This window comes from Vombatus ursinus, unplaced genomic scaffold, assembly GCF_900497805.2.
Source record: "Vombatus ursinus unplaced genomic scaffold, bare-nosed wombat genome assembly UNPS02005459.1, whole genome shotgun sequence".
Lineage (NCBI taxonomy): Eukaryota > Metazoa > Chordata > Mammalia > Diprotodontia > Vombatidae > Vombatus > Vombatus ursinus.
The window spans coordinates 1,335,590-1,351,020 of NW_020945237.1; the positions used below are offsets into that span (position 1 = coordinate 1,335,590).

At 40.5% G+C, this 15,431-nt stretch overlaps 1 protein-coding gene and 1 non-coding gene across 2 annotated transcripts in view; both read left to right on the plus strand.

The window, feature by feature from the left end:
* The window catches only part of CDK6 (cyclin dependent kinase 6), a 138,175-nt gene that overhangs the window by 54,197 nt on the left and 68,547 nt on the right, over positions 1-15,431 (plus strand). The window contains exon 2 of the mRNA XM_027847839.1: positions 13,365-13,474. Coding sequence (XP_027703640.1) covers positions 13,365-13,474 — 110 coding nt within the window. The remainder of the gene's footprint in view (positions 1-13,364; positions 13,475-15,431) is intronic.
* Positions 6,472-6,578, plus strand: LOC114032621. The gene has a single exon (XR_003567856.1). It is a non-coding gene; the product is annotated as a U6 spliceosomal RNA (small nuclear RNA).

Sequence of the window (15,431 nt, forward strand, 5' to 3'; positions counted from 1 at the left end):
GAAGATTCTTTTGTCAGTAGTCACTTCCTCCAGAAATCTCCCAGTCCTGGTGCTTTCTTATTTCCTGTTTAAAAAAAATGATTGAAGTCACTCAGGAACTAGAAGAAAACTGGCTTTGGGGGCCTCTGACCGTGGTAGATTAACCAAAAACCTTTCTAAAGTTGTCTAACAACTCTGAACAGTGAAGTTGTTTCACCGAGCATGGAGATTTTTATGAGCTTTCAAACAGCTCTAAAGAGGAAATGATGAGTTATTCAACCTACCATATCCTGTGTTCAGAATAATTTTCATTTCTACTATCTGTGAAGGGTAAAGGAATGCCGACAAATATTTGCTCGGTTTCTATGGTGAAGGGGAAGGGAGGGGGGAGAGAGGGAAGGGAGGGAGGGAGAGAGAAAGAGAAAGGAGGGAGGGAAAGAAAGATAAAAGGAAGGGAGAGAGAAAGAGAAAGATAGAAGGGAGGGAGAGAAGGAAGGGAGGGGAAGAAAGAAAGATAGAAGGGAGGGAGAGAGAAGAGGGAAGAGAGAGAGATCGATCATGTGATTGCCTAGTCTCAGAATCAAATCTGCTCTCTATGCTTCTAAGGAGAAAGGTCTATGGTTATTACTTGCAAGGCAGCAAGCATTCAAAAAATTGGCATCCATTTTAAGCTGCAGGTGTCTCTTAAGGGTCAATTCAAAACTAATAGCCTGGAGAGGAACTTGGATGCTTAGAGAATTAGGTTTAAATGTTCATTCTGAGGAGAGACTGTCTTGAGGCTCCCTGTGCATTAAGAAATCATCTGCTTACTAAAAATAAATAGCTGAGCTATAACAGCTTTTTTTAAAAAAAAAAGGTTCATAGTTTTCAGAGTGCTCAGGGGTTTTGACATTGTGTCTGTGCGTAGTCTGGCAGTAAGGAAGCAGCAGCCTTCCTCGCAGCCACAAGGAAGTCAGAAGACTTCCCCATGCCAGTCTTATGCCATGTGTCAAGAGCATCTGTTCGACCCCATACCTTCCCTTCCCCAAGGGTGGCAGAGTCGGGTCATCCTCACAGCTCCCTGGCTCTATTCATGGATGGACCTCTTGGAGGAATAGAGTAAGAAGGCTCTGGTGGGGTAGAAAAAAAGACAATGGTGGGTTCATGAGTGCAAGAGACAGAGGCTGTCACCATGATGAAGTGGGATGGGTGGTCGGGCTTTTTTCCCAGAGCAGAGGCTTGATGATGCTTTTTCCTGATGGCACTGTTACGTTCCCCCCCTCCCCCTCCCCAGCCCTGCACAACTGCATCTGCTCACTTGTCTAGCTTCCAGATAAACCTTCAAAGACCCCATCTCCATTGTAGCCTGCTCCTGGGGCTACCTTATCTTGCTTCCTCCCCAGGGACCAGAGGATTGAAAGTCACCAGCTATATGTATCAGCGTGGGTTTCTTGTCTCAGGATAGCTGTGCTGACTGGGATGGACTCAGTTTATTCATCTGTAAAATGAGGAGATTAGACTACATAACCTCCACAGTCCCTCCTAGCTGTACATCCTGTGATTGTTCATTGCACACTCAGTCAATCAACAAACATTTCTCAAGTGCCTGCTACATATGAGATACTATGGTAAATACTGGAGACACAAAGACAAAAGTAAATCGGTCCCTGCCCTCACTAAACTTACCTTATAAAATAGGGAGATAACAGGTGCGTATATAGATACATGCAGGACATAGAAAACCTATATCCGTACATGCAAACACTTATCCCCATGGTTGAATTTTCTTTTGTTTCCCTGCATTGCTAGAATACATGCCCATACCTATCTTAGGGAAAACTGAAAAGGATATTTCCAAATCTTTGACTCCATTCTCCCAAACTAAAATATTTAGAAAATTAATTATCTTTCATTTTATTGCCAATTCCCTGTTTCAGAGCCCCCATATTGCCTCTCAGTCAGTATACTGAGATGAAATAGCAGTGTCCATGAGCCCAGTGAATGCTGGACCGCTTCAGACAGGGAAAATTGCTTGGTTGTATCTGTCAAGAGCATTTACTTTTGCTCATTCATCAACATTATCCAATGCCTACTGTGTGCCAGGCACCTGGGGGATACAGAAACAAAAATGACCCCTTCCCTGCCCTCTTATCTCTCGGGACTGATCAGGGGCTCCAGCTCTTGAGGGTGCAGAGTGAGTACGGAGGCCTGAAGAGAGTGAAGGAAGGCTCTGGGTAGAATGGCAGAACCAAGATTAAAACCAAACCTTCTTACCCCTCATCTGGTGCTCTTTCTAGGCAGCTAGGTGGCACCATAGAGCGCCAGGCCTGGAGTCAAAAAGTCCTGATTTCAAATCCAGCCTCAGACACTGGGTGGTCTTAGGCAAGTTATTTATTCCCTGATTGCCTCAGTTTCGTCATCTATAAAATGGGGACAGTAATAGCACCTACCTCCTAGTATTTGTAAAGCATTTAACATAGTGCCTGGCATGTAGTAAACACTATATAAATGTTAGTTGTTGTTATTATTATTAATTATTATGATGCTTAGCACAGTACATACCATATAGTAGCCACTACACAAATGGTAGTTATTGTTACTAAATTTAAAATAATTTATAATAAAATAATTACAGTAAAATAAATTATTTAATTAAATGGTAGCTATATAGCATTACAAATTCTAAGTATAGCAACATCTAGAAGTGAAGGCTGCCTGCCAAGGGGCAGGGCTCAAAGAAAAGAGCCTCTGAATGGCCGGTTCTCAGACGTCCACCTCAATTCGTCCTTCCCCTGCGATTCTAGAGTCCAGCAGGAAGCCATGGGCTGCTTCAGCTGCTGGAGGAATGGGAGTGGAGCAGGTCTCATGGGACCACAGCAAGTTTTTGTATGGGCTCCATGGATCATGACTGTGGCCAGAATTTACCTCTTGTGACCATGCTTGCCCTCGGCCTTTCTCTGCCTCTGTTTTCCCATCTGTCAAATAAGAATTGAAGTCCTTTCCAGCTCTGACATTCAGACCCATTCAATTCCAGTAAACATTAGTTTAACACCTGCTAAGTTCAAGGCATAGACAACAGAGAATGCATTTCCTATAGTTTGACTCAGTTTATCTTTGTAGAGAAGAGTGGCAACCTGACCTCTCTTACTCTGAATTTGGATAGTAGGAGTTTCAGGCTGAAGGTCAGTTCTGAACTAATTTCTCAGAGACAAGGTGAGAGAGAAATAGGTAATCATTATAGAGCAGGAAGGGACCTTTGAGGCTGGCTAATGGAACCCCTTCATTTTCCAGATGAGGAAACCAAACAAAGTGATTTACCCAAGGTTACACAGTGAGAGGTTTCTGATTTAATCATAAGAGTTAAAATTTATTTAGAGTTTCAAGCTTTGCAAAGCACTTTACAAATGCCTCATTTTGTTCACACAACTCTGGGTGCTATTATTAACCCCCCCCCCTTTTACAGATGAGGAAACTGAAGCAAATATCGGTTAAGTGACTTGCCCAGTGTCACACAGCTAGTAAGTGTTTGAAGCTGGATTTGAACTCAGGCAGATGAATCTTCCTGACTCTGGATCTGACACTCTGTCCACTGCACCATGAAGTTATCCTAAGAGCTACATGCTATTATTATCCCCATTTTACTGATGAGGAAACTGAGGCAAACAGGAGTTAAGTGACTTGTTCAGGGTGCCCCGATAGTGTCTGAGACCAAATTTGAATTCAGATCTTCCTGCCTCTATGCCTTGAGCTTTATCCACTGCACCACCTGGCTGCCTTCCATGTGTAGAAAATATTTGTGTGTGTGTGCTGTTGAAACGGTTCACAGATACAAGAGTTATTAAACTAAATGTTCTTCTATTGTAAAGGCAATTTTCATGGATGTGTATTTTGGGGCCAGGGCTGGCCTCAACCTGGCTTTATTTTATACTCTCATTGAACTCCGTTCCAAAAAAAAAATTTGCCAGGAGAGATCAAAGGCATTTAAACAGATAGAATCCCTTGTGTAAATATCTTTAAACTTCCTCCCTTTTCTGCTGCCCTCAGATTGCTAAAACCCCGTTCAGCATCTCCAGAGGTTGGCAGGTTGTTCCAGCTTGTAAAGGAATCTAATAAACGCTCCCCTTGCATTTGTTCCAGCCGGTCACTCCAGCTGATTGTTGCCATTGTGATTTCTGCTTACCAGACAAACTGCATCTCAATCATCAAAAGCCCCCTTTGGCATGGAACCGGCCAAGCCCATCTCCATTTTCTGTCTTCGTTGTTTCACCCCAGGTCTTCCCCCCTTCCCCCTCCTGGTTCCCCTTGTCTTACTCTAATTTACAAGAAGAAAGTGTAGATCCTAATCATGTATCCATTCGTGCCTGGAGAGACTGTGGGGTATCGTGAATCAGGGGCTCCCCTCAGGTCTCAGCTAAAGTCCCACCTTCTCAAAGCGCCTTTCCTGGCTCCCCCTTAATCTTAGTGTCTTCCCGCTGAGATTGTCCCCTGATTTACAGGGTGTCCCCAAAGTCTTAGTGTACATTTAGGCCTCAGGAGCTTTAAAGTGCACTAAGACTTTGGAGATACCCTATGATTAATTATTTGCTTGTTATGTCCCCCATTAGCCTGTGAACTCTTTAAGAGTAGGGGGCTATCTTTTTCCCTTTCAGGGTCTAGCACATAGTGGGCTCTTAATAAAATGCTTGGCTAGATTCTCTGTGTGACCCAGAGCAGGTTCGTTATCTGAGCCTCAGTTTCTCCATCTGTACCCTGGGGATCTGAGCCTCACTCCTCATCTGTACATTGGGGATCTGATCCTCACTTTGCTCACCTGTAAATTGGGGATGTAAACAGCATAGGGTTGTAGGGAGGACCAAGTGAGATTCTGAACATAAAGTACTTTGCAAACTTGAAAGTATGATATACATGAGTTACTGTGATTATGATTCTAATTATCCCTTTCTTCTTGTCTTTTTTCATTGGGGTTCAGATAGAAATCATCCCAGAATAAGTTGCTATCCTACCTGTTGTCTGTTCTTTTATATTCTATAGACAGCTGCATAGATGGATAAGATAACTGCTTTTTAGTAGTTGAATGAAAGTATTAGGATGTAAGTTCATCCTTTGTAAACTCACTGAAAGCATCCTTGGTAGAACTCCCAGCAGAAAAGATGACAGAAATTAGCTGTTAATGTGGTATCAGTCTCTCCTGCCAGGTACTAGGTCTTGATGTGGCTTAAAGATCGTGTTTGCTTTTTAATTTTTTTAATAGTTCTTATGGATCAATGTTCTCTTTAGGCAATCATCAGGCAGTCAATAACACTTCTTATGGGCCAGGCATTGTACTAAGTCCTAGGGATATGAGATATGAAAAGAGAGACAATCCCAGCCTCCAAGGTCAATCTAATAGGGAAAGACAACACATAAAAGGGGAAATAGAAAAAGTTGGAGGGGGATGGGATGAAGGAGTGCAGCTGGTGAGAAATGAAGAGATAGCTGGCCTGGAAGCCCTCTTTACATGGAGGTTTGGGGAGAAGTCCTTAGTTCCCACCCAGCCCTCCAACAAGAGAGGCAGAGGGTCCTGAAGATACCAATGAGGTCTGAGTACCAAAGCGGATAGGATGAGACTATTCTGTGATAAAGATGAATTATTGGTGGATTTCTCCAGAATATTTGGGGGTCTCTTGTTGTAGGAAGGGTCTCTATCATTTGGCAGTACATGAAAGCTAGTGAGCTTCTAATGAATTGGATTACAAAGGAAACCAATGATATTGAAGCATAGCTATCAAAGTATTTTAAAGCACATTTATGAACCACCCCCCCCGACACAGAAATAGACTACTTTAGGTGACATTCAACGTATCCATCGGTATTTATCTGTTGTCAGCCTGTACTATTACTCAATGAAGGGATGCTTGCATGCTCTAAAACTATTTCTGTAGGTTTTTGTTGTGGTTGTCATGTGCTCTTAGAATGTTTATCATTCTTTTCCCTTATTTTTTGGTGAAGAGTTATTCATCTTTTTGTGGCTCATTAAAGTGACAGACCTTGTGTTTTGTTAGTATTGCATGAGTTTTTGTTAGAAAATTTTCTAAAATTGTTCTGATCCATTTTATAGTACCAAAAGTGTATGTAAAGACTAATTTATGTAGGTGTTAATTGCTTTGAACATTTTGTACCCATCAAGCTTTGATTTTTAGATTGCCAATAAGTTTCTTAACTTATTTAGCCATCACTTTCTCCTTGCTAACTTCATGTTCACTGTTACACATACTAAGGAATTAGTAAGTATCATCTTCATCTATTGACTCAATTTGACATCTTGAGTTTCTTATTGTTATTTCCTTTTTTCATCTTTTTTGATGGGTTTCAAATATTGATTTTTCAGATATTGATTTTCAGTTTGTGAATGTTTTTGTTCTGTGCTTTAAAACCTTAAAACACTATCAAAGAACTTTGGATTGTCTATCGCATAGAGAGCCCATGATTCCTTAAAATGTACTAAAAAAATGAAATCAATAAATTTCCATTTCCATGCTCACTTTGGCAGCACATATAATAAAATTGGAATGATACAGGGAAGATTAGCATGGCCCCTGCTCAAGGATGACACACAAATTTGTGAAGTGTTCCATATTTTAAAAAAAAAATTTCATTCCCAATGGCCTATACTGATATAATTTAAGAAATTTACTTATTCCAGGTGTTTTAATAATGAATGTGAAAATAATTCAGTATCTAAAAGGTTTATGGAGTTGGTTTTTAGGGGGGGAATAGAGGACCCAGGTTGGTTATGGTGAAAATTGGAAATCCATTGGAATTGTGGAAAATAGGTGACTGAAATCTCATTATTTGAGGTATTTAAAATTAAGTTGTGCTAAATATGAAAAAATAAACTGAACAGACCTGGGTCAGATAACAGACGAGTTATGCAGGATAGAATGATTTTTTAAAGAGAGAGAAAAAGACCTCATGGCATATTTAGAATGATCAATAAGGAATTTTTTAAAAGCACCTACTGTGTTCCAGCCACGGTGCTAAGTGCTAGATGAGTGAAACTGTGCCTACTTATGAGGACATGCACATACAATGAATGAAACACTCCCCACCTCACTGAGAGCTTACATTCTAATTGGGGAAGTAATAAGGACATACATAAGTATATACTGAATAAATTTAAAGAGACTAAAATAAAAATGAACAAAATACAAAGTACCTTGAGGAGGGGGAGGACACTAGCTATTGATGGGATCAGCAAAGGCTTCCCGTAAAACTGTGATGTTTGGGCCAGCGTGGAGAGGGGGGTGTTGTGAGTAAGGACTCAGAGAAGAGATGGATTTGACTGGATCCCACCCTGGTTGAGAGAATGATGTACAAGGAGGCTGGAAATATAAGTAGGGCAAGGTGGGGGAGGGCTTTAAAAGCTAGACGGAGGAGTTTATATTTGATTTTAGAGGCAATCGTAGGAAGCCACTAGAATTGATTGATTAAGGGAGTTACTTGGTCAGATGTCCCATGAGTAGGAAAAAGCTAGTAGCAAATGCTCTATTTTCTATTATAGTTATATTAGGAAAGGTAACCATTTCTTAGTATAAAAAAAAGACTAGGTTCCTTATTTGTGTCATTCTCTAGACTATTGAGCAGTTCTTGTGGTGTTGTTGCATTGTTTCTCAGTCATGTTCAAGTCTTTGTGACCCCATTTGGGGTTTTCTTGGCAGAGATACTGGAGTGGTTTGCCATTTCCTTCTCCAGCCCATTTGACAGATGAGGAAACTGAGGCAAAGAGGGTGAAGTGACTCGCCCAGGGTCACAGAGGTAGGAAGTGCCTGAGGCCAGATTTGAACTCAGGAAGCTAATTCTTCCTGACTTCACACCTGGCACTCTGTGCACACCTTCATGGAATCCGAATAAGAAGTAGCGTCAGAAGCCATCTAGTCCAACTCTGGCTCCCTGTCTTTATGGTGTTGAACTCACTTCATCTCAAGGAGGCACTTCCACTTGGGAGCAGCTCTGATCGCCAGGAAATCTTTCTTGCACACCAAGGCAAATCCCTCACAGTGGAGGTCTTCAGGTAGAGGGATAATTAACTACTTGCTGAGTATGCCACTGTAGAGATTCCCTCGGGATATGTCGTACTAGATGGCCTTCCATCTGAGATCCCTTCCAGCTCTAAAATTCTGCAATTCTGTAATCTGAAGACTTCTCTTCTCAAGTTAAACAGCCCCATTTCCTTCATCCAGTCCTCATATTGCATGGTTTTGAGACCCTTCCTGATCATACCCTCTAATAGCTATCATATTAGTGTACTTTCCAAAACATAGTACACTAATATTTTCTTTTGAGAAAACTCCTGGAATACCATACAAGGGACTTTAATAGAAGCTTGCTACAGTAGAAAAAACGTTAAATTTAAGGTCAGAGTACCTGGTTCAGATCTTGGTTCTGGCCCTTACTACTCCAATGAGCTTGGACAACAAACTTAATCTCTCTCTGTCCTCAGTTCTGCGTCAATAAAATAAGAAGATCAAATATGATTGCCCCAAAGATCTCTTTTAGCTCTTAATCTAGGGTTCTGTGACCTTTCTCTAGGTTGATATCGGTTAATTAATCACTATTCCTTGGGCCTCTTTAGTTTTAGTCATTACTGAACACACCCAACTGTGGTCTCATCTAACTGACATTTCTCCATCCTGTTCACAAGAATAACATGAGAATGTATAATGAATGTCTTATTTCTTGTCTTCTCAATAGTTTGAGGGAGGGAGAGAAGAATTTAATTTTTTTAAAAAGAATGTGATGAGAGAGTTGTTAAATGTTTTCCTGAAATTCAGTTATATACCATATCTACTGTAGTTACCCTGCAAAAAAAAAAGGAAATGAATCTGGCATGACCTCTTCTGGATGGTCCAGTACTGGTCTTTGGTGATCATCATTTTTTCCGTCATAAACAAGCCCTTTAACAATATAATCCATAACTTTTTACTTTACCTGCCAACTTAAAAGAAAGCTGCATTGTTATCATTAAAAATAACTCTTGCCATGAGTTTCTAAAGCACGGAATCACAATGTTTGAGAGTTGGCTGTGACCTTAATGTCCATCCCATCCAACTCACACATGAAAAGCAATCCCCACTATAACATACCCTTTTAGTAGCCATCTAGCTTATATTGCAAATATTGGCCTGTGGGAACACTATAAATGTTTGTTAAATCAAATTATACACAGCATTCATTGCTTCATGTCACATGCCTTCTAAAAATTTTATAATTTTTTCATGTTTTTTGTTTTTTACACCATCATAATTTTCCCCAGTATCCCTGCCCTTTCTTATCCCAGAAAACCATCCCCTATAATAACAAATAGTATTTTTTGGAAATGAAAAAGAAGAGGAAAAAAATCAGCATCACTGATCAATACATTGAAAAAGTATGAAACACATGCAGCGTCCAACATCTGTGGACTTTCCACTTCCATGAAACAGTGGGCTTGAGAGTATTGTGCTTTTAAATTTAGTTGTATTCTTTTGAAAAAAAAAATCATCATATTGTGTAGGCATCTCCAGAATAGTTGATCAGCTTGCTCAACTTGCAGGTAAATATTCGACCAATTGGATAACAATGCTGAATTTTTTGAAATTGAGCACAAGTATATGATGATAATTGATCGTGACATGTAAACAACTTAGAGTCATAGATTTAGGACAAGAAGGGACCTCAGAGACCTTTTAGCCTGACCCTGATTCATGAGTTTGCTCATCATTTTGCCCCACATGCATACCCCCATTAGAAGGCAAAATGGTAAGAAACATAAATGAGATACTAGGGACTATCCATCACCACTCTGACACAGCTGTTTCCCATTTGGGAACTATTGCTGGCTGCCAGGAGCTGTCCAAGGTTGAAGCTCATTTGGAGGAGAAAGAAGGGGATAGAGTAGCATGCTGTGCTTGTGTTTGTTAGTACACAGGCGCACGTGACTTGTTGTATAGGACCTAATAGGTGACTTCTCCTTGATCAAGCTCAGACCTTGTTGGACATGTGTGTGTTGGTGTGTGTGTGTGTGTGTGTGTGTGTGTGTGTGTGTGTCTTTGTCTTTGTGTTTAGACTGACCTTGTACTTTGCTTCCAGACTGTCCATTATATCTTGTTAATATTTTGTTGCTAAATTATCCTTCTAGTCCTTGAAACTACCTTCTGTCTTAGACTTTCCTGCTCATTACTCTAATAACTATCTCACTTTCTCTTTTGCTTCTTTGAGATCATTAACAGGAAGTTTTCTAGTCCCAGCTCATCTGGATCCTCCAACCCCATGCCCACCAGACTTCAGACAAGGTCAAGGGGAACAGGAGACTAAGTCTAAAACCAAACTAAAGTTATTAAAAAAGATGAGTGGGTAGGTATCATTCCAAGCTGGGGTCATGCTTCGCAAACCAAACTAGGAACCAGCAAATCTATTTTCTTAAGATACATATTTTAAAAATCACTTAGGACCCAACCAATCAATCAATAACTTTTTATTAAATGCCTACTATTTGCCAGGTACTATGCTAAGTACTACCAAAGAAACTTGAGCGTTCTTTTGAAGATACTTTAAAACTTTGTAAGTTCAATTTTAACTTATTTATTCTGTCTAATAAATAAGACCTGTTTCTTTTGTTGTTTGTCAAGAGCTATTTTGAATGGTTACGGGAAAATTAAGAAGACAGCTTTGGCAGCAGGAACAAGCGTCACTGATTAAAGACTTGATGGCCAAGAAAAGAAGGCCCTTTTAAAACTCATTGTAAGAGGAAGTAGCTATTGCCTTGGGTGTATTATAGGGACCGTGAAAAGATTGCGTACTCAGAATACTTTAGAATATGAACTTTTCTTTTCATCCCATAAGGTCCTAAAGTCAGGAAGACTTGGGTTTAAGTCTTGCCTCTGATACTTTGTGTTGGTATGATGTGAGACAAGTTATCTAACTTCTCTATGCCTCAGTAAAATGAGGGGAATTGGACTGGATTGAAGATCCTTCTGGCTTTAAATCTATGATCCTATCATCTTAGATGTCATCAATCTAAATACTCTCTCCCATGATGCTAGTCATAACCCATTCACCCCCTGCCATCCTGTGTAACTCTTGTCAGATTCCTCCCTGGAACGTACTAAAGCTCCTCTCTATCTCTTGACGTGGTATAGATTGATAAATGGAGCCTAAGAGCTTTCTATCAGCATCTTTCATTCTCACCATGTAACGGCATCACCTTTTCTAATAATACATGTCTCCATTAACACGCCATCAGATATGGAACTTAGTAAATTAAACTGAATTTTAAAAATTAGTTCAATCTTAAGCTGATTTAAGAAAGGTATGGTGCCTCCATCAATGGAAGTAATGATCCTACTGTACTGAGCCCTGTTTAGACCACATCTGGAAATACTGTGTCCATGTGTGTGGACATCGCATCTTAGGACATTATCAAACTATATGGTGTGTCCAGAGGAAAATGACAAAGGTAGTAAAGGTTACTGAGGTCATGTCATTTGATGATGGACGTGATTAGCCTGGAAAAGAGAAAACTTAGGGAGATGTGTCTGATGGCTACTTCTAAGTATTTAAAGGGTTTTTATGTAGGAGAAAGATTAGATTTGTTCTTTGTCCTTCAGGGTAGAACTGGAAATAAGGGGTGAATGATGCAAAGTGGCAGATTTCAACTCAGTGTTAGAGAAAACTTCTTAAACATGAAAGCTGTATAAAAGTAAAATGGGCTATTTACAGAGGTAGTGGGCTCCCCTTCACTAGAGGTCTTCACGCAAAGGCTAGTTAACCATACTTGAAATGTTATGAGGAGTTTCTTGTTATAGGATGTACTAGGTGGCTCCTGAGGTCCGTTTAAGATGCTGTGAATTGAAAGCAGAATGATCAGCACCTGAGTTTTACCTCTTGGCCTCTGGACATTCTGAGCATCATGACATCTTCACCTCACTTCCAACAAGCATTTCCACATTTTGAGTAGCATCCATTTAACCTCTCTAACGGTACCCCACCACCGCTGTATTCAACATTAGTCAGCAGTTCCTCCAAAGATGGCAGCCGTCCCAGTACCAAAAGAATCTTCCCAAAACAAGGATTTGACTATGTCACTCCCTGGCTCACAGTCTGTCTCTAGACCACCTGTCCAGACATTTCACATTGTCCTTCACACATTCAACTACTTAATGTTTCCCAAATTCAGTTCCATCTTCTGCCTTCCTGCCTTTGCATAGGCTCTCCCCTAAACCTAGAATCCATTCCTTATTCATTTCTTCCTCCTGGCATCCCTAGCTCAGGTGCCACCCCTTACATGAAGCCTATTCTGATCCCCCTCCATCTTCAAATTATCTTGTATTGACTTCTCTGTATACATACCCCAGTAGAATGTAAGTCCTTGAGGGCTAAAATGGTTTTTTCCTTGTGCCTTTGCCTGTAGTAGGCACTTAATAAATGCTTGAATTCAATTAGATAAAGATGAAAATAGTTAGAGCTAGTCTATTTTTCTTACCCTCAAACCAGGAATGATTGCTGGTCATTTTAAAATCATAATTTTAAATTTTAAAAACACTCTCACATCTATTTAGTCCTAAGTGATTTTTGAAATATGTGTTAATATTTCTTAAGAAAATGGATTTGTTGTTCTGTAGGGAGTTGGAACGTTTGTTACCTTGTCAGGTGGCTTTATTTAGTTTACCATGTTCTCTCACTGAAAGCTTACTTTGACTCAGCCCCTGTAATTTAGCTTTTAAAAGATCCCCAATGCCCAAGCAGAGTAATGCTGGCTGTATAGAATCAGAGGACTGGGGCTCAGATCTTGACTCTGTTACTTACTACCTGCATGACCTTTAACCTCTCTGTCCCTCAGTTTACTTTTCTGTAAAATGAGAGTGTTCAACTAGATAGCATGTAAACCCTCTCCCATTTCTAACTGTCTTGATCCTGTAACTCCTGCACTTTCCAATTTTGAAAGCTATCTCTTCTTTGCCAAGTTGCTGCTCTCTAGGTGCCATTTCTAGTGACTTCAGGAAAAAGTACTGATTTTAAGACAAGGGTCCCTAAGGTCGATAGAAAGCTTGCTTTTTTTGAGAGACATTCTCTCCAAAATTTCCTTCTGTCATTTTACTGTCCTGAGTCAGCACCAGGATCTGAGATGAGGCTAAAGTCAGTCAATCAGCATTCATTAAATGCCTGCTGCATGCCAGGAACTGTGTTAAGAGCTGTAAAGTTTCTGGTGAGTCACTTGATGTGTTTGCATCCCTGCAAAATTCCTCTTTCTCTTCCTGCTTTGGTTGTAGTGCCGTGAAGAATTTTATAGGAATTCTTTCTTCGTTGGATCTTGGCATTAACCAAAATGGGGTATTGGCACTGAAGGAAATGATTATTTTCTACTTCATGTGTTTTTCTATCTTTTGCAGGTTGTCACTTTATGGTACAGAGCACCTGAAGTCTTGCTTCAGTCCAGTTATGCCACGCCAGTGGACCTATGGAGTGTTGGCTGCATATTTGCAGAAATGTTTCGTCGAAAGTAAGAGCAACTGTTATATGACTGTTTTACTTGAAATTGGGATCTGAGTCTCCTGGTGACTTGATTGGCAGTCGAAAGCTTAGCATTGGTGTTATAGTGGGAACAGCACAGGATTTAGTAAGAAGACCAGTGTTTCCATTCTGGAAAGGGACTCTTCCTCCCTGAGCCTTCAGTCGTCATCTGTAAAGTAATAGGGTTGAGCTAGATGGCCTTGGAAGCCCCTTCCAGCTCTGCATTGGTGAACTTAAGATTATTAACTTGTTTCTGCCTCTAAGATGTAATTGGGTGTCCCGTTCCACCTACTCTGGCAGCTGTCATCAGAGTCACAGAATTTGACAATTGGAAGGGATTCCATTTCTAGAATCAGCTGTCTAGTCCAGCCCATAAATGAAAGGAATCCCCAGTATGGCATCCTTAGCACGCGGTTGTCCAGACTCTTCCTAAAGATTTCCATCCGGGGGAAGCCCACCACCTGGGATTGAGGTGACTCATTCTACTTTTATGCAGCCCTAAATATGAGGAAGTCAAAATTGGGTGATATTCAACTTTTTCTACCCTTTGGGGCCAAACCGAGCAGCTGAGATCCCCCTTCCTCATGGTGTTTAAGACAGCTGCTGTACCTTCCCTCAGTCTTCTCTTCTCCCAACTGAACATAACCAGGTCCTCCAGCCAATCTTCATATGACATGTGACCAGTTTATAATCTTTCCTTATTAGGCACTGAGGCCTTTTATCTATTCACCAAACATGTATTAAGTAATTACTGTGTGAAGGGCGCTGGGGTTACAAAAACAAACCAAAAGGAAACTATTGGTGTCTTTAAGGAGCTTACGTTCCGCTGGGGATACAGCATGTAAACAGATAAATAAATACGAGATGGTTTGAGGAGGCAGGTCAGGAATAACTTCCTGTGGAGGTCACACTTGAAGGCAGATAAGGATTCTAAGGAGAAGAGGTAGAAAAGGCATGCCCACCAGGGATGAGGGTTGGAGGAGGGGGGACAACAGTTTATTCAAAGTCAGGGCAGCAGGAGATTGGAGAGCAAGTCCCACAAATAGGCACATTTGGGGAGTGATGTGAACTAAGTGTAGGAAGGTAGACTGAAAAGCAGATTGTAAAGTATTTTAAACACCAAGCTGCATTATATTTTATCTGAGAAGCAAAAAGGAGCTATAGAAGTTGAGTAAGAAAGACACATGGTCAGACTCATTTTTAAGGGAGATATTTTAGCAGTTATGTGAAGGTTAAAATGGAGATGGGAGGATTTAGAGGCAGGGAGACCAATTAGAAGGCTATTGCTGTCATCTATCTGAAAGGTGATAGGGGTGGTGAGAGGAGGCAGAGAGAGAGAGCATAGCAATGTCACAAAAGCTGATGGAAGAGAGAATATTCAGGAGGGGGTGATCAGCAGTGTCTTCAACCGCAGAGAAGTTAAGAATGAGGACTGAGACGAGGCTGCCATGTTGAATAATTGGGAGAACATTGGTTGAGGAATGACTGACAATACTGCAATGCTGTAAGAAATAGGAAAAATTCAGAGAAGCGCCTAAATGAACTGTTGAGTAGTGACAAACAGAACCAGGAAAAAATAGACATGACTGCAGTAATGTAAATGAACATAACCAAAACTAAAATTGAACACAGTGTAATTATGATGACCAAGTCTGGCCCTGGAGAAGGGTAGAGAAAATGTGTCTTCCTCCCTTCATTGCAGAGGTGGGGAACCTGGGATCTGGAATATAGCATACATAGACTCTCTTTTCAAATTTTTTAAAAAATTTTTTTATTTTACTTTTTTCCTGAACTTAAGCACCAAAAAAGTGCATGTCCACATCTATAGTAGAACAGAATACTTAGAGTATCACTATTAAATACAATTTGCTTTTCTTTTTAAGTATATAATAAGTTCATGTAGTTCAAGCCTCTTTCAGGTCTTCCTTCTGTTCTCTTAAAAAAAA